The following is a 25,914-nucleotide window of genomic DNA, read 5'->3' as shown; positions in this document are numbered from 1 at the left end:
TTTAAAAAGCACACAAATATCCAAAGACCAGAGGTGTGAAAGGTACATGATTCCAGGGAGGGTTTTTGAGTGCAATGTGTCTTTCCTTCTGAGATCTCCATTAGGATGAAAGGCTGGCTGGAGCTCAGGCAGCTGGTCTCCTCTTTATATAGAGGTGACAGCACAGGAGATACTCAGGCTGATGTTAGGAAAGAAGAGGTGGGAAATACTCTGGTGCTTCAATAATGCATTCTTCTGCTTTCTTATTTCTCTGTCAAACCAAGAGGAAGAACATCCTCCCTCTGAAGATGTTGCGTAAGAATGGCAAAACAACTCTAAAATCCCTGCCACATCCTGGGATAAAAGATGGCAAAGGAATGAATATTTTGTGTCTTCTCTGTGACAGCTGGAGAAGCTGAGGCTCAGACAGATTAAGAGGCATGACCAAGATTAGCAAGCATTCTTAGTTATCTCTTACTGCTAACAAACCACCTAAAACTTAGGGGCTTAAAAGAGCAATTTATTATTACATATCAGAGTTCTAGGGGTTGACTGGGTTAAGCTGGGTGGTTCTTACCTGGAGTCTCTCACACGGTTCCAGCCAGACGGCACTTGGGGCTGGAGGCATCTGAAGGATCAACTGGGCTAGATGTCCAAGATGTCTTTTTTAGCCATGTGCCTGGTGCCTTGGTGTTCTTTGGTCCTTTTCTCCTCCTACATCACATCTCATCCTTCAGGACCTTTGGCTTGTACTTTTCACAGCACAGTGAATTCAAGGTAGTTACCCTTCTTAAGTGATGACTAGCTTCCAAGATGAAAGAAAGAAGAAGCTCCTAGGTCAGTTAGGGCTACAAATGGGACTGGAACAACATCATTTCCACTGTATCCTAGTAGTCAAAGCTGTCATAGCCTCTCTCAGATCCAAGGGGGTAGAGAAATGTACTCTCCATCTTAGCGGGGGACTGTTAAGGTAATATCGAAGAGCGTGTGGGATGAGAGATATTGTTGCTGCCCTCTTTGGGTGAATTTATTTTGCATGTGGGAAGGATGTGGATCATTGCAGGCCAAAGGGAAAACTGATACCTAGTCTCCAAAGATGGCACTTCAATGAGTCATGTCTCCCGGTATTTATGTTCTGTGTCATCTTTATGCCTTGAATCGTGGCTGACCAATAGAATGTGGCAGAAGGGATGCGTGTATGACTTCGGAGGCTAGTTCATAAGGAGCCTTATGGTTCTTTTGGAATGCTCACTCTTGGGAAGCCAGCTGCCAGGTAAGAAGTCTGATTACCCTGATTCTACCATGCCTCAAGGAAGTCTAAGTTAGCTACATGGAGATAGATAGAGAGATGTCCTCGCAGCCCCAGCTGTTCCAGCATTCCAACACAATTGCAAGATATATGAGTAAGTTATCTTGGACATTCCAGGTCTAGGAGGCACCCTGGGGAGAATAACTAAGGAATCCAAGTGATAGAATGGAGACACCAGACAGAGCCTCAGTAATGCTGTCTCAGCTCCTTCCAGACATTCAAGCCACTCTAGTTTATGCACTATCTCTGCTGTGAGCCTAATAAAATGGCTCTTGCTTTACAACATTCAATTTTGCGGTGGTTTTTTTAATGCAGCAATAGATAATTAGGACATCTGGTAAGAATAACATCTAATTTTAGACACTGCTTTAAGTGCATTATATGTATTTATTTTATGTATAGTATTTATTTATATATTATATATAAATGGGTATATTATGAATATAATAGATCTATTACATATATCTATATCTAATATAATCCTCACAGTAACCCTATGAAACTGGAGTTAAGAATATTGCCCCGTTTTATAGATGAAGAAACTGAGGCATAGAGAAGTTAAGTAAATTGCTCTAGGAACTGCCATGTGGTGGAGCTAGAATTCGAGACAGGTAATCTGACTCTAGTAACCATGAGGGTTCATGTATAAGTCCAAAGCCCATGCTCTTCCTCTATTTCACACGGCTTGGTCCCCTTCTAGTCTTGACCCAGTTGAACCAAATAAGATCTTTACAAATAGAACAGAGTTGAGGGTGCAATTATGGAGGAATAGGAGGAATGAACCTAGTTTATAGAAAAATACCTGGTCCTGGCTGTGACACATGATAAAGGATGCAGTAGATCTGGGGTTCCAACCACCTCTTTTTCTTCTGTTACAAATTTTCCAGACTGTTTCCTGGGACTGAGTTGAGAACATGTGCCATGTGAAAGTGGAAGGAGACCAGAAATATCTCCTTTGGGCTGGTGTGCAGAATTGCATTGTGAGTAGGTGTGATTTCAGCAAGACCACAGGGGCAACCAAAGAGGAGAATATGGTAGAACACACAAGGTGGTTCTATGCTTCAGGGACTTGAGGAGAACACATTCAACCTGTCATCAGAAGTTCCAAAAGTTGCTGAAAGGAATGGTTGGAAGGGCCAGGTGACCGGCTGGACTGGTTTGCTCCCTAAAGCTTTCTGCAGCTACAAGCAAATGCCTTGAATCAATTTTGCTTTTCATTTTAGGAAGAGGAGAGATATGGCCATGAATATCTACCAATGGAAAATGACATAGATCTGTCTTTGCCAACTGGCCAGTCGACCCCTCACACTCCATTAGCAGAACAGAATTACACTATTGGCCCCAGTACCTCTGGAAAGCTTCCATGATTCCTATGGATTTTTCTCTTCTCTCCTGCTTTTCTTTTCTTTTTGCCCACATAAAGCAGTGCCTAGAAGAGTGCCTGAGATGCAATTAGCCTTCAATAAATATTTGTTAAATAAATGAACTCTTCTATCCTCTACTCTTCAGTATTCAGTAACATTCGCGAGGTAGTATGGTACTTGCCCCACAGCTTCCACCTTACCTTGTAGTGCTTACCTTGTAGGGCTGTTGTGAAGATCGAATGAGTTAGTTCAGGTAGAGTGCTGAGAGTACTGCCTGGCATCTAGAGATGTGTGGTCACTGTTGGCCAATAGTCTCTTTTCACTCTCATCTCTCCATCTGTGCTCCTGACTCATGGTCTTTCTTCTGTTCTTCATACTCCCCATGGTCTATCCCTTCCTGGAGGCTTTCCTCTTGCTGATCTCATTGATTTCTGGTCTTTCTCCCCCAACCCACTGTGCCTACTTCGCCACTCATCCTTCATATCCTAACTCAAGAGGTCCTTCCTTAGAAATGTCTTTCCCGATCCCTTCAGGCTGGATCAGCTCCTTCTCATAGGCCCTAATGGGACCTTTCTGTCTCACCCTTAGCTCATGCCAGTATTGTAATTGTACATCCAGTGGTGTGATTTTTCTGATTAATATTTGTCTCCTTTAGGATATAAATGGCAAGAAAGAGTGGATCTTGTGTATTTCAGTCTTAATCCCAAGCTCAGTGCCTCCTTGATGGGTAGCGGTAGCCAATGTATTTTTGTTGAATAAACAAAGATTGTTGAAATACATTTCTGTTTCCTAGGGTAGTCACATGGAAAAACAGTGCTCATCTAAACGTAACACTTCTGACCACATTTAAAATCAGTTTCCTTAGTTTATGGTCAAAACCATGAAAGAACAATAGCAGGAAATAAAGATCAATTACAGCATGGCTATTGTATACATATGATGCATCTCTATATAAATTCTAGATACAGTTACTCCTATGTTATAATCGAGGAGGCCAAGGACGCAGGGCTAGTGCAGGAGCAGAAATTGGCTGTTGCTATCTTTTATATACAGGTGATATAAATAGTCAAATTTTATATACACATATATTTATATATATGTATTTGGTCAGTTTCAATTATGTATACACACATACATCTATTGCTTCAGGAACTTATAAAATTGCTTTGTTAAAAATTATAATATTCCATCTGCTAAAAGAGGAATAGTGACACTTAGGAGAGTTGGAGGAAAGAACGAAGGAAATGAATCATTTGAATATATAAATTATCTGGAAGTGGCATGGGCATCCTGTATGTTAGCACATTAAACAGGCCTATAAAATCCCTTGACTTATTTTATAAATGAAATGAAGAATGTAAATGCATGCAAATAAAGTCACGAACTAAGACTAAATGGGGAAAAATCTAAGAGAGGAGCGTGAGATAATATTTTATTTCTCACACCCAGCCACCAAAACAGCATGGCAACCAAGAGACAGGTTTGAAAGGGCTCGAAGTTCCCAGTGCAAAGTATACCAAAAAAATAACATGGTACAGGATATGAGAATGGGGAGAGGTGATCAAAATTAGTACTTTGACAACTCTTTCATCTTTGAGACAATTGTGACAGATGCCTTCTCTTTTATGGTGCTAAAAATCACAACTAGATATTACTCCCTTGTAGACTAGGAATGTCAGGGTAGATCATAATTTCAAAGAAATAAAAACCCATTGAGTTCTCTTTTTACTTACAGTGATTAAATTGTGTCTACAGAAAGTACAGTAAGTGGATGTACAATTATTCTGCGAGTTTTCACTTTATAGGTCAGCTGTTTAAAACTTTATTTTTTAAAAATGTAGAATAACTACCTAGTTATAAAGAGAATGTCTTTCCCAGTAAAATCTCACAGAAAACAGATAAAAGAGGAGTTGTTGCTGTTAAATCAGGGGTGGAGGCCCTGGGGCCTTGTCTGCTTTTCCTCCAACTCTCACTCCAGGGTGGTTTATGAAGCTGTACCTCTTAGATATACCCTAGGGCTATATGAAATTCAATTTGAAAACCACCATGGAAGATTACTAAGCTGGAGAACTAAATCCTCAAATATTCTTTTATTTTTTCTAGTAGCGTATATGATCTGGGTAACTCTTTATCCCTCTTTATTTTGTGTGGACAGAGTTGACCAGCTGATTTAGGAGACCACTGGAGTATGTACTTTGTGGTCTGTGAACCATCGCATCTCCTCACTTTTCATTGATTGGATTGTGGAAAAGAAGAATTGAACAAACTATGCACACACATACATACCCCAAATTTCCCTACGGTGTTCTCCCTGCTTGTGATGTGTTCCATTGTCTCTCCATAAATCAGAGAAATTTCTTTAGGGCTCAACCTAATAGTCCTTTCTGTGTAGCTTTTCCTCACCACTACTGGAGAAATAACTACTTCCCCTGCATCACTGAAGCCTGTTATACAGCTACTATGTTCCATTGCATGGTGCTTGTTTGTATATCTATTGTACCTACTCATTCACTGATTCATTCCATAAATGAATGTGCTGTTATGTGCTAAATGCTATTCCAGGTGCTGGAGATTCAGTGTCAAACAAAACAGACAAAAGCTAAGAGGCCAAAAGGAGAAGTCATGTTACGTTCAGCTCCATCACCCCATGCTTAGCATCTGGCACATTGTACAGCTCAATAAATGTGTCAACATGAAATGCCATAAGACCTGTTATTTCGGTACCACTCATGGTTTATACAACCAGGAAAGATGATGGGTTTGAACCAAGAGGATACTTCTCTATTTGCACTACATTTTGAAAGTCTTCTAGTCCTTGTCCTGGAAGACATGACTTGGTTTCCAGGTCAAGTCATGGACTGGAATGACTTGGTTCATCATCCACTTGGTTCATCCACTTGGTTCAGTTTATCATCCACTTGGTTCAGTTTATTTTTGGTTTCATTTATATCACTGAAAAAGCTTTTGATGAAGATAAACTCCCCAGATGCCCAGCTCCCCTGGTGGTGCAGTGGTTAAGAATCTGCCTGCCAATGCAGGGGACATGGGTTCGAGCCCTGGTCCGGGAAGATCCCACATGCCGCGGAGCAACTAAGTCCGTGCGCCACAACTACTGAGCCTGCCCTCTAGAGCCTGTGCGCCACAACCACTGAAGCCCGTGCACCTAGAGCCCATGCTCCGCAGCAAGAGAAGCCACCGCAATGAGAAGCCCGCGTACCGCAACGAACAGTAGCCCCTGCTCACCGCAACTAGAGAAAGCCCACGCGCAGTAACGACGACCCAACACAGCCAAAAATAAATAAATAAAATAAATAATATTTTTTTAAAAAAGGGTTACTTCTAAAAAAAAAAATTGACTGTTGGTACTATTATTCTTTTTCTTTTCAGTTATTCTAATGGGTGTATGGAAGTATCTCATTGTAGTTTTAATTTGCATTTCCTGAATGACCTACGAAGTCAAGTATTTTTTCATATATTTGATGCTATTTGGGTAGAATGACCCATACATCATAGTTTGCTTGGGTCAGTCCTGGCTTACTCTGTTGTCTTGATAAAATTAGAAGTAGGGCCCTTTTCATTTCAAAAGTGGTCCCAGTTTGGATGATACGTTAGATGGCCACCCTACATAGCATATTTTTTTTGTGAGGTAACTGTTCAAGCCTTTTGACCATTTTTCTGTAATGTTGTCTGCCTTTTCCTCATAGATATGTGTGAACTATTTATATAATCCATATATAAGTCATTTGTCGGTTATAAGTATTGTAAATATATTCTATCCTGTGGCTTGACAGGAAATTTCTTATTATTTTTGGTCATGTGTCTTACATCTAACTCATTCAGTCTCTCAGTTATTTTCTAAGTCAAATTATAAAAATAATCTGAATGGCTTAATCTTTTCACATAGGACAGAGACATGCCTCAGATGCCGAAATCCTATTTGGTCATTTGTGCCCAAGGGATGGGGGGAGAGTCAGAGTCTGTTGGTATAAGACAGGGCCGTCCATTTCTGTCCCCTGAGAAGGGGTTTTGACAAGGCAACTTCCTTCAGAAGGAAAAGTAAACACAAAGGACAGACCTGGGTTTTGTTCTGCTTCTGGCATTCAGCTGGTAACCAATTTGTGTTTCACTTTCCTTATCTTCAAAAGGGGAAGAGGTGCTTTTTTTTTTTTTTTACAGTATTCTTAACAGGATTAAGTGGCATACGTTATATGAAAGCACATAGCACCATGCTTGGAGGATAATGGGTGTCCAACATGCACACATTTGGGTCTTCTTCTTATTACTTTTTTCCCCTGTTTTCTCCTGTTTTCCTTTCTTCCCTTCTCCTCTCCTTTATTCTCTTGGCCTTCTCTCCTTTTTATATGTGACATAAGGGAAATAGAAGGCCTGATCTCTTTGCCTTGGACCTAAAAGCTCTCTGGAGACATGATTTAGCACATATAAAACAGTTAATGCACCCACACAAAAGAATATATAATCAAGTACAAAAGAGGAAGGCGTAGGCTCTTAAGGCTTATCACAGTTCAAAGACAGGGAAGATTGAAGATATTCTTCAAGAATATATTCAGGAATAAATTCTTTCAAACACATTTGAAGAAGAGATAATGTTAATCAAATCTCTAATAAAGCTGCTTGATTGAAGACATTTAGTTATGCTTGAAGTAAGTGCTTTGAAATTTTAGTTGTTCATCCATTAGAAACAGACATCTGCAATTTAGGAAGTAAAAACAAATAGCACATTATTACCCTTCATGTCTTTTCTTCTGTCTCTTCGTTATGCCCTGGCAAAAGCAGGCCAGTCAATGACATGTCACCTTAATTGATTTTAATTAGTGTTGCACACACACAAAAAGCAGATAAAAGGTCACTCTGAGAGCATGTACCCAGGTGGAATCTGTGAGCACTGCTGAATTTGGGGTTTCTAGGATATCTATAGCAAATAAAGATGGATTACAACAGCTTTGATGAAAACATAGTCATACCTTTCACTTTATTATATATTCTTTAAGCACACTTTTAAGTCATTTGGGATGTGGGTAATTATTATCTATGAACAAATGGAGGACAAGTGGTTTATTTTGTTTTTCATCAAAATTTTGGAGCAAAGATATAAATAGGATTTCCTCTCTCTATGCATGCCTCTTCAACTGGAAAATTCTCACTGATTTCTCAAGATTCAGGAAAACTTTGATTTTTCCTTAAGGCCTTTGCCCATTTATTCCAGAAAAATTAAGTCCTTTGACCTCTGCCTTGGTCATTTAACAAATATTACTGCGTTCCACGTCCATGTCAGGTGTGTTGGTGGGTGCTGGGTATACAATAGTGAAAAATACAGTCATGAACCCTGCCTGAAGACATGGAGCTTACCCAATTATAACCATTACTATATTGCTTAAAAATTATCCCTTTATAGAAATCTTTCCCATCTGGTGTGGAAACTTTTGAAGATGGAAATTATATCTATTCATGTCATTTTACCCCCAATCCAGCATGGTGCTGACACTCAATAAACATTTATTGAATCATTTGAATTGATTCTGGGCCATCTTACATCCCTTTTTGTTTGTTTGTTACCCATTAGAACTCTTCTCTTTCTTTTCCTCTTGTACTCTATCTCCAAACAATTCTATTTTAAGTTTTGATTCAGGCTGAGATTACGTAGGGAAAAAAATGAGCAATATTCATGCACCTTACAATCATACGTCATCTTAGATAGATTAGCAGTAGTGGTGTAGAGTTGTATGGGGAAGGATTCTAAGGTCTTCTTACAATACAGTGAAAAGAGTGTTGTGATTGATTAGTGATGTCTGTCAAGGATAGAGGATAGGACAGAGATAGCGTGCATGCTGTGTATTTGGAATCTCTGCTTTATGTCTTGAGAGCCAAACTTGAGAAAGGAAGAAAGATGAACTATAGGTTTGGAGCTAGTGCAGATAAGAATAAGCATGGATTGGCCACACTCACTCTGATATGTCTTGGGTGGGATAATAGGGGGTATTCAAGTCAGAAAGTTGGGACTTTATCTGTATTATTTATCACTGATAATATACACTCAATAACTATTGCAGAAATTGGGCATGTGAGTAAACTCAAGTCATGTAATCTCCCTGCTGTGGGTCAATATACCCCCTGTTCCAGTAACTTAAATTTCTCTAATTTCCTCACCTTTCCTAAGACATGAGGTGAATTTAATGCCCACTCCCACTCATATCCTATTCAGGAAGATTACTTATGGCACTGGAACTCGAAATTATAATTTAGGCTTTAAGGTTCGGAGTGGAAGTCAAGACATCTGATTTCAGCTTGAGTTTTGCCCTTTGCTTCCTGTATAACTTTGAACAAATCAATGTATTGTTCTCCACCTTACTTTTCTTATCTATAAATTGAAGTGGTTGGATAAAGTGAGATTGAAGATTCTTTTCAAATTTGATATTCTATGTTCAGCTTGAGACTGAAGTTTGCAGGGATTATTCTACTGAAGAATAATCCAGCCTTTTGGGATGCTAACACTTCATGGTGGCTCTTCACTGCTAGGATCTGAAATGTGCTGGATGAAGAAATTGCAGCGATCTATTGATCACTAGGGAAAGGTTAGATCCTTCAGGGTGGGACCCATGTCTAATGTGTCTTCGTATCTCTGTGCTCAACAGATATGTATTGAATCAATGAAGAAACACTTTTACTGGAAGAAGGACTCCAGAGTAATTCAAGAGCACCAGTGCCTGGTGAGCACCATTTGTGTATTATAATTCACATCAGCTTAGGATCTGATGGAAGCAACTGAGTCAGTTTTTAAAAAGGTCACACGAAATCTGCTGCCCAGGAACATGGACTGGTTATGAGTGTGGTTATTGCTGCTTTAATAAAAGAGAGGAAGAGTCCTTGCTTCTAAGGAAAAACCCTGACGAATGTGCTTGATGGCTCTTGTGTCTTTTGTATTCTTTCTGACTAGAAATTCACAGTGTGAACTTCGTGATGACGCTTGGAGGAAGGGGCAGGGAAAATGTAGTCGTTTCAACAGCAGACATTCCTCTTCCTACTTTCTTCCCAATTTCATTCCTTCCCCACCTTCAGCATAGTCCAGGCAAGAAAAAGTCCAGAACTTTAAGCACCTGGAAAGAGATCTTAATTTTCAGCCTGACAGGTACCAGAAACGGGACTTTGCCTATGATGAATTCCTATTAACCTCCTAATGGGGCATTTGGTTCCATTCCTCTCTCCTTGCACTCCGAGTGGTGTTTTTAAACACCATACACGGAATTTTGATGATTCCCCTTTATTTATGACTGAGGCAGAGGGATTTTTGGTTTCAAAATACACATTTCCAGGTCTATTCATCAGAGAGTCAGATTTATTTGGTAGGGGAGAGAGGCCTGGGAATTTGTATTTTCACAAAATTCCCCCAGGTGATTCTAACAACCACTCAGGTTTAGGATCCGCGGATACACTAAATAAGGTCATTTCTTAGCATGGCATTCAAGGCCCTTTGTGGTCTTCTCTACAACCCCTCCTTCTCTTTTCCAACTTATTTCTAGCCATTCCTCCTCTGTCATTTCTACCTTCATGCTTCACGGATCACTGTGGCTCCCCAAACATGACAGGTTCTGTGCATCCCCATGCTTTTGCTAATGCTGTACCCTGTGCCTACAAGACTTTTGCACAGGTGTCTGTCTGGTGAATTTAACATTTTTTAAGGGCCAGTTAAACTTGCACCTTCCATCTCTGAGTTTCCTCAGAGATTAATTGATCTCTTTTTTGTGTTCCCATAATACATTGAACATTTTATCTCTATTAGAGCTACAGCGACATATTTTCTACTCCTAAAATTGGCACAAAAAGCCGAATAGTGGGATAGAGTATTTTAAATAGAACAGGGTATTTAAAATTATTTTTATACTTAATTTTTGAATTTTTAAAACAAGATAAATATAGCACACATTAAGTCAAATAGAAGTCAAACAGAAGTGAACTTATAATAAAAAACAACCCCCCCCATTCCCCTTTCCCTAATCTGGTCCTAATTTCCTGGGGCAATAGTTTAAGAAATCAATTTCTTTGAGCAGATAATACAAAAATTTAGCAGAATAATACAAAATTTGGCAAAATCAAAGAGGGGGAGTGAAATGTAGCTTTGTTTTTCCTATTTCTATCTCCCAGACATCCATTTCTCCTCTCCAGAGATACACACTGTTACTAGTTTCTTGTGTATTCCTCCTGAGATAGTCTATGAATTTTCAAGTCCATACTCACACACACACCCATACATACACACACACAAATCATACTGTATTATTGTATACACGTTGTACCTTGCTTTTATTATTTAACAATATATCTTGGAGATTTATTCCATATTTGTAACCTAGAAAAATTTCTCATTCTTCTGTTGGCTGCATATTATTCATTGCTATTAGCCGTGTCTGATTTACTTAACAAATTCTCTACTGATGGAAATTTAGGTTGCTGCCTAACTTTTGCTTCTACAAATAATTCTGCAGTATACATATATCATTATTTTAAGCTGCAAGAATACCTGTAAGATAAATTCCAAAGAGTGGAAAGCTGGGTGTACATTTTTATATTGAATAGATATTTCCAAGTTCCTTATCATAGAGCATATATGAAGTTATACTCCTACCACAAATGTACTTATCAAACCATTGTGTTATTGTTCGTTTTTGTTTTTTTACTTTTTGCCAACCTGATATTTAGGAAGTGTTATCTCCTTATGGTTTTCCTTTTTTTTTTTTTTTTTTTTTTTTTGCAGTACACGGGCCTCTCACTGTTGTGGCCTCTCCCGTTGCAGAGCACAGGCTCCGGACGCACAGGCTCAGCGGCCACGGCTCACGGGCCCAGCCACTCCGCGGCATGTGGGATCTTCCCGGACCGGGGCACGAACCCGTGTCCCCTGCATTGGCAGGCGGACTCTCAACCACTGCACCACCAGGGAAGCCCTCCTTATAGTTTTCATTTGCATATCTTATTACAATGGGACTGTGCATCTTTTTATATAGTTGAGAGCCAGCTGTATTTTCTTTACTGTAAGCTTCCTGTTCATCATGTATTTAAAAATATGTTAATAAAAATTATAGAGTTTTTTACTTCATGGTCTCTGGAATTTATGTTATACTTAGAAAGATATTTACCATGCAGAAATTATTTTGAAAAATGACCTCTAAAATTTGAAAAATTATTTCCTCTAGAATTTTCATGATTTTATAATTTCGTTTCAATATTTTCTCTATCTGGAATCTACTTTGTTATGAAGACTGACGTAGGAGTCAACATAATTTTATTTTTTTCCCCATATGGCTACCCTGTTATACTGACAACATTGACTGAATAATCCATATTTCTCAACTAATATAAAGCTACCTGTATCACTTATGGATCAAGGTTTAATACATGCTGTTTCTGTTCTCCATTTTGTTATAATGTTTTTACAATTTGTGTGACAATATAATGCTAGTTAAATTTTTGTGTCCTTTATAAAATATTTCGGTGTCTAATTAGAATAGTCCTACCTCATTACTGTTCATTTTTAGAATATACTGGAAAATACCTCTTTGCATATAGACTTTAGAACCAGAGGGCCTATTTGAAATTTATGGTAACATCAAATTTATAAATTTTTATCTGGAGTGCATTGTATTTATATATTAGGTTGGGGATAATTAACATATCTATCATATTGTGTCTTTATATCTAAGAATAGGATACATTATACCTTTCCCTGATTTAAATGTTTTGTATGTGTATGTCCTTTAGGAGTGTTTTAAAGTTTCTTCATATAAAGCTTACAAATTTCTCATCAAGTGTATTCCGAAGTATTTTAAAGTGTTTTTTCATGACTCCTGGTCAGGTGTTATAAAATATTTTTATTATTATTATTAATGAACTCAGCTAAGTAATATAAGGAACTCAGCATACTTACATTACCTCCCGGCATTTTTACGTCTTCCGAACTTTTGCTAATAATATAGTTTATACACAGTCATGGTTATGTTAGTCTATTTTAACAGCCATGATTTTCGTAATTGTTTTAGTCATTCATACAATTATTTCTAAATGAACTCACTGCTCACCACCAGTACATTTGCTAGAGTTTTTCTGCTGATCTGTTAGTTGGCTGAATCTTAACCTATTATAACTTCTTTAAGAAAATTGCTTGGACGCTGTATTTGCCAAGTACCTTCATGTCTGAAAATACTTGTTTTGCCATTGTACCTCAACAGTATTTGCCTATTCAAGTATAAAATTCTGGTATCTTGCTTTCTTTCTTTGAGGAAGTACTTTATAAACATTATTTATAAACATTAATATCACTACGGAAAAGACCACGGCCAGCCTATTTACCCCTAGAAATGACTTCAACTTTTTATCAGATTACCTGAAGAATTGTTTCTTATTTGTGAAACCTATTAACTTTATTAAGTTATGCTTTGGTTTGATCATTTTGTAAAGTTTTCCTGGGACATATGCCTTTCAATTGGCATATTGAAACTTTCTGTATTTCTGAATTTCATTCTTTTTTCCCGCTATTTTTTTCGTGAACTCAAGGCCACTAGTTCTTACCTGTTTTCCAATCTATCATTTTCTTTCCGTTAAGTACCTAAACAGTATCATTTCATTTATCTACTTTTCTTAATCCTGTCCTCTTGGCCCTTACTCTGTTTTTGGTAGTGTTGATTGTCTTTTTTAACTTCCTACTGTGATCTTCATTTATGATTATTTTCCCTACTATTTTTTCCCTGAATTCTACAAGCTGATTTATCTTTTTGTTATTGTTGTATGGCTATAATATTTTTGAACACTTTTTTTCTCTACTTTGAAAGTGTATGTGTGTTTAAATTTTATTTTTATTCCATTGTGTTAAGAACACTTAACATGAAATCTACCCTCTTAACAGATTTTTGAAGGTACAATACAATAATATTAACTATAGTCTCATTGTTGTACAGCAGATCTCTAAAACTTATTAATCTTGCATTACTGAACCTTTATATACACTGTTTTAAAGAGGCAATTGTTTGATGAATTTTTATGTTAATTTTGATTACAATTTTCATCTGTCATTATAATTTTCAGGGTCATGTTTTCCTGGTGAGTGTTTTTGCCATTGAGGATATTTTCATTCTTTCTTCTTTTTTATACAGTAAGCCTTATATTTTAAGGAGGGTGGCGGTTTTTTGACGAATACTCAATTTTTAAATGAGATAAGATTTTGTAGAGTAGCTTTTTACATGTCATCCACCTACAGAGGTGCCGTAGCATTCATCCAGGAGAGCAGGGATTTCCCTGGTTCCGTGACACTAGGTTGTGTCTACGGGTAAATTCTTTTAGCTTATACTCAACCCAGGGGAATAAATATCAACTCACAGGATGGCTTCCAACTTAGCACCTCCTCCAAACTGTTTCATATTATAGATATATATTATATATATAAATAAAAAAATATATAATTTTAACATAATATGCCACCCACTTTTCAAAAAATTATTTATTTAAATTAAATTTTTAAAAATTTGTATACAATTTTTAAGAGTTACTTTTCATTTACAGTTATTACAAAATACTGGATATGCCACCTGCTTTTGAAATTGTGCTCTACTGTCTCTGCCTGAAATTCAATACCACAAACATCCTTTCTAAGCGTTTTTCTGAAACCTGAACCTCACTGCATTAGGTAACTTTTTCTCGCACATATGAGGCCTATTGTTGTTTTTACACTTTAGAGAAAAAGAAACAGAAGCTCAAGGACATTAAAATAACTCATCAAGGTCACTTAATTTGTAAGCGGTAGAACTGGAATTTAAAGCTGATCTGTGATTCCAGAGGAAGTTCTGTCCCCTATGTCACATAACTTGACCACTAAGTTTAGCATTTCATTACATATGTCTTGGTTTGTTCTCTAATTGATGTTGGAGTGAATCTCTTATGCCCATGAAATAAGAAATTCCCTGAATTCAAAGAACATGTTTTCTACTTCTAGATTTCTACAAGCACCATATATTTTATAAATACTTGCTTTGCTTGTGTCATGAGCTTAAAGTGGGGAAAGGCATATAATTGATGAAGCCATTTGGACCTGGGGGAACAATGGTGGTAAGACTAACTCTTGTCAAGTCCCTTCTTGATTTTAAGAGCATTCCAATTCTGTTTGAAACCAGCCTGTGCAGTATGCTCTTAACTTCAGTGTTCTATCGTTTTATCGTCTATTTTCTGTCATTTCATCACTGGGGAGTTGGTTGTCCACAGGAGAACTTACATTTAGGTTTTCATGGGGCAAGATATTCAACAGACCTTAATGACTCTATTTGAAATTCTAGTTATACCATTTTAGAGTCAGTCACACACCTATGAAGAATGAGAAGGGGTTATCTAGTGAGTCAAATTCTTGGGAGTGGATTGATATTATTACAAGGATAGGCTTCTCCTTGGTGTGTGCACAACAAGGAAGCTAGAAGGAATGTTAATCCTTTCCGGGAGGTGTTTTTTGCTTCATGGAGAAGCAAGGATTACAGAAGGGAAGAGAAAAGTATTAGAAGAGTGTATTTTTTGTTCCAAGACCTTAAAAGGACACATAGGCTTCTGGATTAGATTCCAGTTATATTTGTACCTTCACATCCCTGGCCTTGGGCTCTGCAGAAAGGCTTATGATTCCAAAAAAGAGCAATTCCCTCTGATTCATTTAGTGTTATGGTTCAGTTTATTGGGGAAGTTTACCTTTTACTCATCAGAGAACAATCTGATATCTTGGTATGGAACCATTGTCAAGTGAACATGAAATCTCTCAGAAGCCAACACCACAATCAGTAGCCTGTAAAATTTATGGAAAATGTTAAAAAAAAAACAACCATCCTCAACACCCTTTTAACACATTATTTTCCCCCATGTTCCTTTTCAAGACGTTCACATAAAGACCAATTTTAAGAAAGTGGATACAAGCTAACAAACATTTTATAGTGATCTTTACTTGCTTTATATTCTATCACAAACATTTTCTATGATGAGTTGTTTCTTCATAATTTTAATTTTTAGTGGCTGCATAAAAATCCACTGAGTTATAGTACCATAATTTTCTTTGTCATCTTTCTATGACCAGATTTTAAGGGTTTTTTTGCTCACAATTAATGCCACAATAAATAACTCCACACATTTTCATTTTTTCCTTTTTTTGTTAAAATATCTCCTTTAAGATGAATTCTTTAGAATGAAATTTCTGAACCAAGGAACATGGCTATTTTCAACAGTCTTGATACACCTTGTCCAATTGCTTAAAGAAGAATTTTCTGTCTAGACTTCCCAAGAATGAAATGGAGCTCTTGTTCCCATATTCTTAGTAGTCGACATTACTAGGCGTTTCCAAGCAGAGGCCCATTGATCAGTTTTACTGCTACCACTGTAGCCTAACCACTATAGGTTAGGTGCTTGCCTGCATTAAGCCAAAAGCTTCCTAGCTGTTGCCCCAGGGTTTTATTCTTGCCCTTCCTAAAATCTTTTCTTTACATACCTATTAAAGCACTATGGTATAAGAAAAATAATAAAGTTGGTCTTTGTTCCCTATTCTTGGCACACAGTCCTAAAACCCTTGGAAACTCTGAGTGATAAGAGTGTCTTTTGTGTGTTAATGAGATGATTGTGGCTGGGGGTTTCTAGATACCTTCAAGATGGGGACTGCTGACCAGGAAGACCAAGCCTTGATTAAAGGTTGGAAATTTCTTCCCCATCTCCAACCTCTGGGGAATTTATCATCAGTGGCCAATGATTTAATCAATTATGCCTATGTAATGAAACCTCCACAAGAACCCCTAAACAAAGGGGTTTAGAGATATTGGGGTTGATGAACACACTGAGGTATTGGGAAGGTGGCATGCTGGAAAGGTCATGGAGGCTCCCTGCCCTTCCTCCACACCTTGCTCTATGCATTTCCTACAACTGGCTGTTCTTGAATTGTCCTTTATAATAAATTGGTAATAAGTAAGTAATTGCAAAATGTTTTCCTAGTCCCATGAATGGAAACCCCCGACTTTGAAGGCAAGTTGAACAGCAGCGTGGGTAACTTGGGACCTGATACTTGCCACCGGCGTCTGAAGTGAGAGCAGTCTACGGGATTGAGGATTCAAAACTGTGGAGCTGACGTCTTAGACTGGAGTGCTAATCTGAAGTGTCACTTCTTAGTCTGACTCCAAGTAGTTACTGTGAGAATTGAATTGTAGGACATTCAGTTGGTCAGAACTGGTTACTGTTAGAAGTTAGGTGAATGGATAAAATCACTCAGCTAATGGATAAAATCGCTCAGCTAATCACTGTGTAGAATAGAACTTATGTAATGTGGAAATGAAGTTATCAGAAACTTTTAGATGCATATGAAAAAGTTTACAGTGTGAATTGGTAGACTAATACAGTGCTAAATGTCAAAATCCCACAGGAAGAAATTAAAGCCCCAGATGGACTTGTGGTAGATAAAGGATTTTCACAGGTCCACATCCAGATTGTTGTTACAGACTTCTCATGTGAAATACCCAGTGATTCCTGTGTAGCCTCTGGACAATTTAGCAAGATGATTCTTGTTGGCATAATGAAGAATTCCACCTATAACATGAATATTAGGTTCGGTGTCAAAACTTGCTAACAATATATACAATTACCATGCGGGAGTTTCAGGGTAACACGATCGACTGCAGAATTCCATGGTGGCGCCCTGCTACAGGCAGGAGCTCATCACGGACAGGCAGAGTATAATTGTCGCCACAACCTCTGTCAGGAAACTAGAGGAAATCCAGCAGCCACATTCACTAGATATCTGTCCTGATGTACTTTGAGATGGCTTTCTGAAAAAACACGTCTGCTGAGCTCTTTACAGCCACATGCAACCTGTGTAAGATTTACATGCCAGAGGGCTCATTCTCATCAAATCTCAAACTCTGAAAAGAAATACACCCTCCTGCTTAGTTCTCTCTGAGAACACAAGCTTCGTTAGGCAGGAACTATGTCTGCTGTACACAGTGTCATGCAGTAATGCTTACCTAGAATCTAGAACAGTGCCTGGCACATAAATTGTCCCTCAGTGAAAATGTATTCTTAGATGTGGTGAAAGTAGGTCTGTATCAGTCAGAATTTAGAGTGCACATAGCAGAGTTTACTCGCTCTAGGCAGTTTAAGGAAATTAAAATGAGAAGTTTGGGATTAACAGATATACACTACTATATACACAGTAGGTTAGCAACTGGGGAACTGTACACAGTATCTTATAACACAACGGAAAAGAATCCGAAAAAGTATATATAAAAAAATATATATATATAACTGAATCACTTTTTTGTACACTTGAAACTAACACAGCATTATAAATTAACTATACTTCAATAAAAAAGAAATTCTTGGGCTTCCCTGGTGACACAGTGGTTAAGAATCCACCTGCCAATGCAGGGGACACAGGTTCGAGCCCTGGTCCGGGAAGATCCCACATGCCGCGGAGCAACAAAGCCCGTGAGCCACAACTACTGAGCCCACGTGCCTAGAGCCCGTGCTCCTCAACAAGAGAAGTCACTGCAGTGAGAAGCCCGCACACCGCAACGAAGAGTAGCCCCTGCTCGCCGCAACTAGAGAAAGCCCGCGTGCAGCAACGAAGACCCAACGCAGCCATAAATAAATAAATAAATTTTAAAAAAATAAAAAAGAAATTCTTAAAGGATATTATGTATTTTATAAAGTCTAGGAAGGTCAGAAAAAAGTGACTGGAGGCCATATAGTCAGAAAAAATATCCAGATGGCCCTCCCTGACTGTTCCCATTGAGACCCCATTGCTGCTGCCAATGGACATAGACATTACAGCTTTCATGGGTGATGCTGGACAGGGGCAAAGCCACCAGGATGTCCCCCGCTGCCTCCTCAGAATGCTGCGTGTCACTCGCGGTGGATTTGGTGTGATGATTTCTTCCCTCCCTCTCCTTTAAACCACAAAAATCATCCAGATGCACCTGATTGATGGACCCCATGTCACTTTGAGCTTTGCCATAGGGGAGGCAGGACATGTGTATGTCCTTTGGGGTGGAGGGATTCAAAAGGTGAGAATGCGTCCATTTACTGAGCCACAGAACATGAAAAATGTCCATATCGACTCAAGCTTTGCCTCATGGAATGTGGATTCTTACGATAGCAGAGGGTTAGGCTAAAATGGGAGGAGATTGAAAAAAGATATAAATCTGGAAAAAGGCTGTATTGAAGCTGTACTAAGCCAGGCTGCAGAGGCCTGGTCAGGGGAATTATGTGGTCCATAATGTTCCCTGAGACCACTCTGGCTTCTTTGTTCTACTATTTGATATCAGAGAGGTCCTGGCTATCAAAGGGAAGGGGATTGAGATGGTCATAGCAACACACTGATCCCTTCAAATTATCAGGAATTGAGAATATTTTGTAGAAGTTGAAAAGATGTGGTAGTAACCATGTTTACAGCTACTTTGTAGAGGGGTAAAAGGCAAACGATCTGATGGAAGTAAGATCAGTTCGTGTATGCTCTGGCAAGAAGGACATAAATTTCAGTGTCTGGAATTGTCAACCTGAATGAAATTAGTTAAAATTAATTGGAATATTTTGATGAAATTTCTTGGTGTTTAATTTGATTCATGTGGTTTAGAACTGATGGAGTTCAGAATGAAATTGAATCTCAAAGGGATGTGTTAATAGGTGCAGAACTGCATGAAGCCGATGGAAATACATTGCCAAAAGTCAGTTCAGAAACACACTGGCAGCTTTCCTGCAGCTTACTTTGATAGCCTCGTAAAAACACACGTCATCCAACAAATAATAAAATGGGAAGATGCTTGAGAGTTCAATGTTAATGACCATCAACCTGCTGATTCATGGTGCGATCCTCCTCAGTGTCAGGACTCTTGTTTCTTGAAGAGAATAGAAGGGAGGTGACCAAGGTACATTTGTAAGCCAGAGACACAGATCCTGTGAAGAGGCTAAATTAATCTTTTTATATTACCCATGATCGTGCAGAAGAAGGGGAATTCAAGTACATCAGTAGGCATAGATGCATCAATCAAATTTTGTGTCAGGCATGGCTTAAAACTCACTGATTTCACCCACAGATATTTATTGAAACTTTACTGCACTGGGTACTGTGCTACTGACCGGGCACATAACCCGGCAAGTCCCTGGGCCCACCGTCACCCCCACCCAGTGACTGAAGTCAAACATCAATGAAATAGGCACACAAGTGAATTGAAAATCAGGAGAGGCACACTGGCATAGGAAAGCTTATGGGCATGTTATTTAACTTGTCAACAGGTCAAGGAAGCCCTTCTTGAATAGGAGATGCTGCAGCTGAGATCTAAAAGGTGAGGAGGGAACCAGATGGAAAAGGAAGAAAGAACATTTCCAAGAAAAAGGGAACACCATGTGCAAAGGCCATATGGCTGGACAGACATAGCGTGAAGAGAATGAGGACCAAAATGAAGTCCGTGTGGCTGAAGAGAGGGAGAGAGAGAGAGGTGTGGGCATGTATAAGACCAAGTGGGAGAAATATGGTGGCACAGGCATGGAATATGAGGGGGCTATAGAGAGGTAACAATCTGGATGAAAATCTTGGGAACTGAGGACAAACAGGAACCTGTGTCCTTTCTCATTATCTCTCACAATATTGGGTGACCCGCAGAAGAAGCTGGTGCCTCCCTAGGTAGATGCACACACACCTGGCCCAGACCTGGAGGCAGTAAAGGAAGAGACTAGAGACCTGCGGGTCTGCCTGCTGCTCCACACCAACACAGGGAGCCAGCAGATGGCTAGCAGACATTTGGTCCTGTCCAAATTGTCCATAAGACAGTGGTAAAGAATCCACATGCCAATGCAGGGGACACAGGTTCTAGCCCTGATCCGTGAAGATCCCACATGCCACAGAGCAACTAAGCCCGTGAGCCACAACTACTGAGCCCTCGTACCACAACTACTGAAGCCCACGCACCTAGAGCCCATGCTCCGCAACAAGAGAAGCCACTGCAAGGAGAAGCCTGCGCACCACAACAAAGAGTAGCCTCTGCTCGCCACAACTAGAGAAAGCCCACGTGCAGCAACGAAGACCCAATGCAGCCAAAAGTAAATAAATAAAATAAATAAATTAAAAAAAACAAAACAAACAAAAAAGACATTTGGTCCATGCCAAATGGTCCTTGAAATTTGGTCCTATCCAAAACGTCCATGAACATATTTGGTCCATGCCAAATGGTTTTGGACAGGACCAAATATCAAGGACCTTTTGGAATCGACCAAATGTCTTATGGACATTTTGAGAGGACCAAATATCCTGCAAGGCTAGTAGATTAGCAGCTGGATGCACAAGATGCACCAGCACCTAACTCTCTACACCAACTCTTAGGGCATAATGGCCGCTGATTTCCTTCTGCCTTCCAAATTTTGCTTATTTCTCCAGTGGTCAACCCTAACCCAGAACAAGTCAGAGAAAGGAATGTGGTGAAACACAATTTGCCATTAGATAGATTGGCACGGTACAAAGACATCAGAGAAGTTATTGTCATCATTTAGGACAGATGATGGTGATTTGGATAAAGTCTTGGGAGTGAACTGATACTTTTAAAGACTTTTTATGGCTTGATAAATCATTTCTTTTCAGCAGTAAGGAATATTCCATTGTCTGGATGTTCTACAGTTCATTTATCCATTGATGATTTATTTTTAATTTTTATTTTCATTTTGAAACAGCATCAGAATAACAGAACATTGCAAAAGAAGTACCAAAAAGTCCCATAAACCATTCACTAAAGTTTCACAGATGTCATTATCTTACATAGCACTGTACATGGCCCAAACCAGGGAATTATCAGATACAATACTATAGGTTGTACTAATACACAGGCCTTATGCAAATTTCACCAATATTGCCACTAATTTCCTTTTTCTAGTCCAAGGTTGAGTCTGGGGATCACACAATGCATGTAGTTGTCATGTCTCCTTAGTCTCTCCAACCTGTGACCGTACCTCAGTCTTCCCTTCTCTTTTATGATCTTCACACTTTCGAAGAGTATTGTCTAATTATTTTTGTAGATGTACTTTAGTCTGATTTGTCTGATAGTCCCTTATGATTAAATTTACCTTATGCCTTTTGGGCAAGGGTAGTGCACAAATGGTGTCATGTGTTTCTCAGTGCACTGAATCTGGAGGCAATGATGTTGATATGTTTGCAAAATGTTAACGTTGATCACCTTTTTTTTTTTTTTTTTAAATTGGAGTAAAATTGCTTTACAATGTTGTGTTAGTTTCTGCTGTACAATGACGTGAATCGGCTATATGTACACCTATATCCCCCTCCCTCTTGGACCTCCCTCCCCCACTTTCCCCCACACCTAGGTCATTACAGAGCACAGAGAGGAGCTCCCTGTGCTATACAGCAGGTTCCCACTAGCTATCCATTTTACACATGGTAGTGTATTTATGATCACTTTGTTATGGTGGTGACTGCCAGGTTTCTCCACTGCATAGTAACTATTTTCTCTTCGCAATTAATAAGTATCTTTCTGGGAAATAATTTAAGATTGTATTACTATCGTGTTTTTCATCATGTGTTCACCCATTTTTAACATTCATAGATGATATTGGTCTAAAATAATCATTACTGTGATATTTGCCATGTGGTGATTTGCTATTTCCTTTATTCATTCTATGTTTATTAGTTGGAATGCTATTGTAGGGAAGACCTTTTCCTCCCCTCTTTATTTATTCTATTATTTATTTATATCACTATGTACTCATGGACTCTTACTCTATTCTATGGATTACAATCCATTCCATCATTGTGTATTTGATCCTCAAATTGCCCCAGATTTGGCCTTATGGAGCCCCATCAGTTTGGCTTCTGTGAATTTTTTAATTGTCTCTGTCATTTTTTGAGCACTTTCTTACTGTTTCACACCACAAGCTATTAGAGTCACAGCTTGTACTTTCCTTCTGCAGCCCCTTGACCATTTCTCTAAGGCTTAGAGAATGATATTTGGAAATCAAGAGCCTCTCATTGGTATTAGTGTGTCATTGCTTCTGATCCTCTCAGTGGACAGAGTTATATCTATTCTTTATCTATCTGTATATACATATTTACAAACCATGAGTTTATACTGATATATCCAGCCCAATACCACAGGATGCATGCTAGCCTTCTCCCTTTCCTTATTTATAACTTGTTTCTCCAGCAAAAAACCTGGTTCTTATTATCTATGATATATTAACTTATTTGCTCAATCCCAGAATACACATAAGTAGTTTCAAAACTGCCAACCATACCCCTGTGAAAAATGAGCTTACTAACTAGAGCATAATATTTGTGTAGAGTTCTTTTTTGTATTTGGCCTTAGAATACATAGTTCAATACTTATTTTGTTAAAACCATGCTCAAGTCAACTCATGCTCCTGTAAAAACTCTACTAACTAGGGTATCATATTTCTGTATTTAAAAAAAGTTTTAGCCTTAAAATACATAGTCAGTACTTATTTTCTTGAAATCATGCTAAATCTAAATTCAAGCTTCTGCCTGGGAGGTGGAAATATATTTGGGGGGCCACCAGTCAGCCCTTTTCACTTGTTTTGATATTGTACAGTAAGATGGGGAGGTGTAATCTGCCTGCCTATAGGTTCCCCATCCATGAACTCTCAAGTTCATAGAGCTTGCTATCAGCCCTCCCATTCAGAGGACAGGATAAGGAAACCCTTCTATGCAACAAGAGGGAAACAAGGACTAGTTAAAGATATTGATCAACCCAGGCCTTTAACGACAAGTATGGGTCACTAAGTATTTGAGAAAAACCAACAGTACAAGGGGGAATGGGCCAAGAAAGGCAATCAACTGATAGCACAGAAAAAGAGAAAAATTAAGGAATAGGAGGTGTTATGGACTGAATTGTATTTCCTCCAAATTCATAGGTTCAGGCCCTAACTCTCAACCTGACTGTATTTGGAGATAGGGCCTTTAGGGAGGTACAATTAAATGGGTCAAAAGGGTGGGGACCTAATCTGATAGGACTGATGTCTTTACAGGAAAGGGAAGAGACACCAGAGAACTATCTCTTTTCACACACATGCACAGAGAAGAGGCACAGGAAGAGAGGTCTCACCACAAACCACTCCTGATGGCACCCTAACCTTGAACTTCTAGCCTCCAGAACTGTGAAAAAATACATTTTAATTGTGTAAACCAGCTAGTCTGTGGTGTTTTGTTATGGCAGTCTGAGCAGATTAATACAGGAGCAAACAATACAATAGAAAATATTCCAAATGCTATTTGCAGAGAGGTTGTAGGAGATACCACTTGTATAAAACCAGAATATGCTCCTGGGAAAATGGAACTTTCAGAGACCAAAAACATCTTTAGAAATTTAAATGTTATTTCCAAACTAAAATATTCAATGGTAGAGCTTATAATATTGAGAAAATCTCCCAGGGCAAAGAGTAAAATGACAGAGGAGAAGATATTAAGAATAAGGCTAGAGATGTATAGAGTCAAGTAGACATCCAATACTTTATTAATAAGATTTTAAAGTAGATCAAGAAAAATGGAAAGGAGAAAATTATTTTTTTAAACACATAAATTAATTTTAGAGCTAAAGAAATACACAAGTACCAAATAGGGAGAATTAAAAGAGACACAGACCTTGATAAACTCTCATAAAATTTCATAGACCCTAGGATAGAGATAATTCTAGAGCTTCCAAGGTAAATAAATCACTTACAAAGGAACAAAAATCATACTGGAATCAGAACAGGAAAGGAGAAAATTATTTTTTTAAACACATAAATTAATTTTAGAGCTAAAGAAATACACAAGTACCAAATAGGGAGAATTAAAAGAGACACAGACCTTGATAAACTCTCATAAAATTTCATAGACCCTAGGATAAAGATAATTCTAGAGCTTCCAAGGTAAATAAATCACTTACAAAGGAACAAAAATCATACTGGAATCAGAACAGCAATACTAGATGCTAGAAGATAATGAAGAGGGGCCCTCAAAGTACTGAGAGGAAATGAACTATTACACTAAGAACCAATATCTATTGAATGCCATGAGCCAGGCATTCTTTTAAATGCGTTATATAAATTATCACATTTAATCCGCTCAACAATCCTTTGAAGTTGGTATAATTATAATTAAATACATTTTCAGATGAGGAAGCTGAGGTACAAAGATTAAGCGACATTCTCCAAGTAGAACTGCTGAGAGTTCTATGTTACATAAACCATCATTCAGGTATGAGAGCAATGTAAAGATAACTCAGATATTCATGATCTTAAGTTAATATCTCTTTAAATATTACAAGAGGATTTATTCTCAAAACAAATGGATAGACACAAACAAAATAAAAGACATCATAAGTGGAACAAGACAGGGAATCTGAAAAATAGCTGAGTTCACTAAGCTAATGAAAAGACATCCCTGGATGACAGTTCTATAGGACCTTACAAAATAGTTCAATTTAGACTGAGCTCTGCCCACCAGAGCAACAGCGAGCTCTACCCACCACCAGTCCCTCCCAGGAGGAAACTTCCACAAGCATCTTAGATAGCCTCATCCACCAGAGGGCAGACAGCAGAAGCAAGAAGAACTACAATCCTGCAGCCTGTGGAAGAAAAACCACATTCACAGAAAGATAGACAAGATGAAAAGGTAGAGGACTATGTACCAGATGAAGGAACAAGATAAAACCCCAGAAAAACAACTAAATGAAGTGGAAATAGGAAACCTTCCAGAAAAAGAATTCAGAATAATGAGAGTGAAGATGATCCAGGACCTCAGAAAAAGAATGGAGGCAAAGATAGAGAAGATGCAAGAAATGTTTAACAAAGACCTAGAAGAATTAAAGAACAAACAAACAGAGATGAACAATACAATAACTGAAATGAAAAATACACTAGAAGGAATCAATAGCAGAATAACTGAGGCAGAAGAACGGATAAGAGACCTGGAAGACAGAATGGTGGAATTCACTGCTGCGGAACAGAATAAAGAAAAAAGAATGAAAAGAAATGAAGATAGCCTAAGAGACCTCTGGGACAACATTAAACACAACAACATTCATGTTATAGGGGTCCCAGAAGGAGAAGAGAGAGAGAAAGGACTGGAAAAAATATTTGAAGAGATTATAGTCGAAAACTTCCCTAACATGGGAAAGGAAATAGCCACCCAAGTCCAGGAAGCACAGAGAGCCCCATACAGGATAAACCCAAGGAGAAACAGGGCGAGACACATAGTAA

The 25,914-nt window shown here is 38.5% G+C and overlaps 1 protein-coding gene across 2 annotated transcripts in view; it reads right to left on the bottom strand.

The window, feature by feature from the left end:
• Positions 1-25,914, bottom strand: part of LOC111164403 (uncharacterized) — a 110,388-nt gene that overhangs the window by 16,506 nt on the left and 67,968 nt on the right. For both annotated transcript variants that reach the window (XR_016388307.1, XM_089898726.1), the window contains exon 3: positions 557-25,914. This exon is cut by the window's right edge and continues 27,511 nt beyond it. Coding sequence is in view for 1 of the 2 variants with exons in the window: in XM_089898726.1 (XP_089754852.1) it covers positions 557-607 (51 nt within the window). In the remaining variant the exon portion in view is untranslated. The remainder of the gene's footprint in view (positions 1-556) is intronic.

This window comes from Delphinapterus leucas, chromosome 17 (genome assembly GCF_059928025.1).
Source record: "Delphinapterus leucas isolate spDelLeu-1000000601 "Yukka" chromosome 17, BTC_Dleu_Yukka2, whole genome shotgun sequence".
NCBI lineage: Eukaryota > Metazoa > Chordata > Mammalia > Artiodactyla > Monodontidae > Delphinapterus > Delphinapterus leucas.
The sequence above is the reverse complement of the archived record's forward strand: the minus strand, read 5'-3'. Positions and strand labels throughout refer to the sequence as shown.